Here is a 2500-nt window from a genome sequence, read left to right on the forward strand (position 1 = left end):
AATCCCTCCATCACCGGCTGCTTAAATGCGACACTGCAGACTTCTAGACATCTGAGTGTTAATTTTATCTTCAATAAGTCTATAGGAACTGATCTCACAGGTCACAACAACCCTACCTTTGTTTAATAAGCTGATAAGATCATGGAAGCTTACATACAAGTTTACAACATAAAGTTAAAAATGTTTAGCTTTAGTGAGCATCAGATCCACTGCGATCAGGAGACATTTAACTAACCGCTGTACAGCTTTTCTTCTGACAAAAAAAAAAAAAAAAAACAACTAAAGGAAGTACGGGGTCAGAGTGCAGGGCCGGGCCCTCAAGTTCACTTCCTGTCAGTCCTGAGTCTTGAACTTTCTGACCTCCGGGATAATAATATCCACACAGCGACCCGAGCGCCGAGGCCGAGCCTCTTATCCGTGCCGTCGTCGTTACGTCGTGATTGAAAGCTATCAATTATTTGTGCGTGAAGAGCTACAGTGTAAAGGCTATTTTGTTCCCTCCGTTCTCCCCCCTCTCTCTCTCGTTCGTTATTTTTTGCCCTTTTCTTTCTCTCCCTGCCTCTCACTGCCCTTTCTCCCTCCCTTCCCTCCCTCCTTTGTGTGCTCACTCCATCTCTCTCTCGCTTTCTGACAGCCAAACCCATTTTGAGGTCGCTTCTACATTCTGAAGCGAGGAGAGCCTGTTCCTGCCTGTGTGGAAGCCCAGGAATGGAGACACACACACACACACACACACACACACACACACACACACACAGACTGTAGCTTCAGCGCTCTATGTTTCAGGACCTCCCAGGAGCCGAGTTTCTTTTCTGTGCTGTTAGAGAGAGCAGAATGTGGAGCTTTCACTCTGACCAACACACACACACACACACACACACACACACACACACTATAGTCTGGCAAAGACTACTTTTTTAGCCTCAGTGTAGCTGGCAACGACATAGTCACCAGTTTAGCCTGTTTTTTTCCCTCCCTATGTGAACAGCAGGCATCAGCTGACTTAAGCGGAACCTACAAGCCGAGCGTAAACACACACCCAAACACACGCTCTCGCTTTTTCCACATTGTGCATCTTTCTTTTCTTTTTTTTGTTCTTTCTTTTTTTTTTAAGTTATTGCGAGACACCACTTCCCCATTGCTCTCGCCCTACCGCCCGTCCTGCTGTGTCCCCACAGCTGGAGCTGAGATCATTAGCACACCTCCGCTCGTCTCCACCCGTTTCTGCCACCTCATCCCCCCTTCTTCTCTTCACTAAGACATAATAAACAGACTACAGGTTCTTATTACAGTACAGTAGGCGGGGTTACGATTATTCATCAGCGATTGGTCGACGTAGACGTAGCTCGTTTACGTGTTTAGAAACGTTCACGTCAACAACCTTAATAAATATCTAAAGCTTTTTATCTCCGTCCTCCGGTCCATAAAGCGTAGCCGTGACGTCAGAACCGTCAGACGAGCGGCACTAGCCATCGCTAGCTCTTAGCGACAGACAATATATCTGTGATACCATCAAGACGGTGATTAAAGGGAGTCGAAAGAGTTTAAAGCTGAACTGAACCCTGATCCATGTGTCTGTTTGACCACTATGTACAGTATACAAAGGGTATAATGAGCTTTACAGATGTAACAAAGCTAAACTAAGTGCTGCTTTGGTCCTCGTTCGTTTAGCTCGGGGACGAGGACACGGTCCTGAGGGAAATAAGCATGGAGCGAAATGTCCTTTTAGTCCTGAAGGCAAGTTAAACTGCTGAACGAGTCTTCTGCTGTAACCATGAAGGCGAATAGCTAGTAGCGTCGTCACAAAGAGCCGGGAATGAAACCTGTGTAGGAGCTTTTTACCTTATCTGTGGCATCTGCGCAGGACGGCTCAGAATGATAGTGATACACTCCTCCCATCGCTCCTGTACACAGAGAGAGACATGTACGTGTTAATATAACACACACACACGGAAAAATAAAAAGCTCAAATTAGATTCTAAGATCCTACTTAATAATAATAATCTTGTTGGTGAATTTTATTACAATATGAACGTGTGTGTGTGTGTGTGTGTGTGTGTGTGTGTGTGTGTGTGTGTGTGCATGCTTTATGTACTCTTGTGCTTGGATTTCATCAGATGAAGGGGAGGGAGTTACCCTTGGATGCCTTGAAACCTCTGCTCCAAGGACAGCAGTGCGTGTGTTTGTGTGTGTGTGTTGGGGGGTGGGGGGGTGTACACTACAATTCTTTTTGTTGCTTGATGCTGCCTAAGATCTGCTTCTCTCTGATGCTTCAAGACAGAATTGTGTGTGTGTGTGTGTGTGTGTGTGTGTGTGTCTGTAACTAATTAAATCATCCTCTGTGCTTCTCAGTAAGAGTTTGATCTGTTGCGTTTCATCTCGGCACGGACTGATCTGAACCCGGCCATAAGCCACATCGCAGCGTCACAAACACGACATCAGGCCTGTGTGTGTGTGTGTGTGTGTGTGTGTACGTGGGTGGGTGGGGGTTGACAGGCAC

The 2500-nt window shown here is 46.2% G+C and overlaps 1 protein-coding gene across 1 annotated transcript in view; it reads right to left on the reverse strand.

Moving 5' to 3' along the window:
- The window catches only part of rnf38 (ring finger protein 38), a 29793-nt gene that overhangs the window by 13685 nt on the left and 13608 nt on the right, over positions 1 to 2500 (reverse strand). Inside the window, exon 3 of the mRNA XM_060864605.1 lies at positions 1843 to 1904. Within this exon, the coding sequence (XP_060720588.1) occupies positions 1843 to 1904 (62 nt within the window). The remainder of the gene's footprint in view (positions 1 to 1842; positions 1905 to 2500) is intronic.

This window comes from Tachysurus vachellii, chromosome 2 (genome assembly GCF_030014155.1).
Source record: "Tachysurus vachellii isolate PV-2020 chromosome 2, HZAU_Pvac_v1, whole genome shotgun sequence".
Taxonomy (NCBI): Eukaryota; Metazoa; Chordata; class Actinopteri; order Siluriformes; family Bagridae; genus Tachysurus; species Tachysurus vachellii.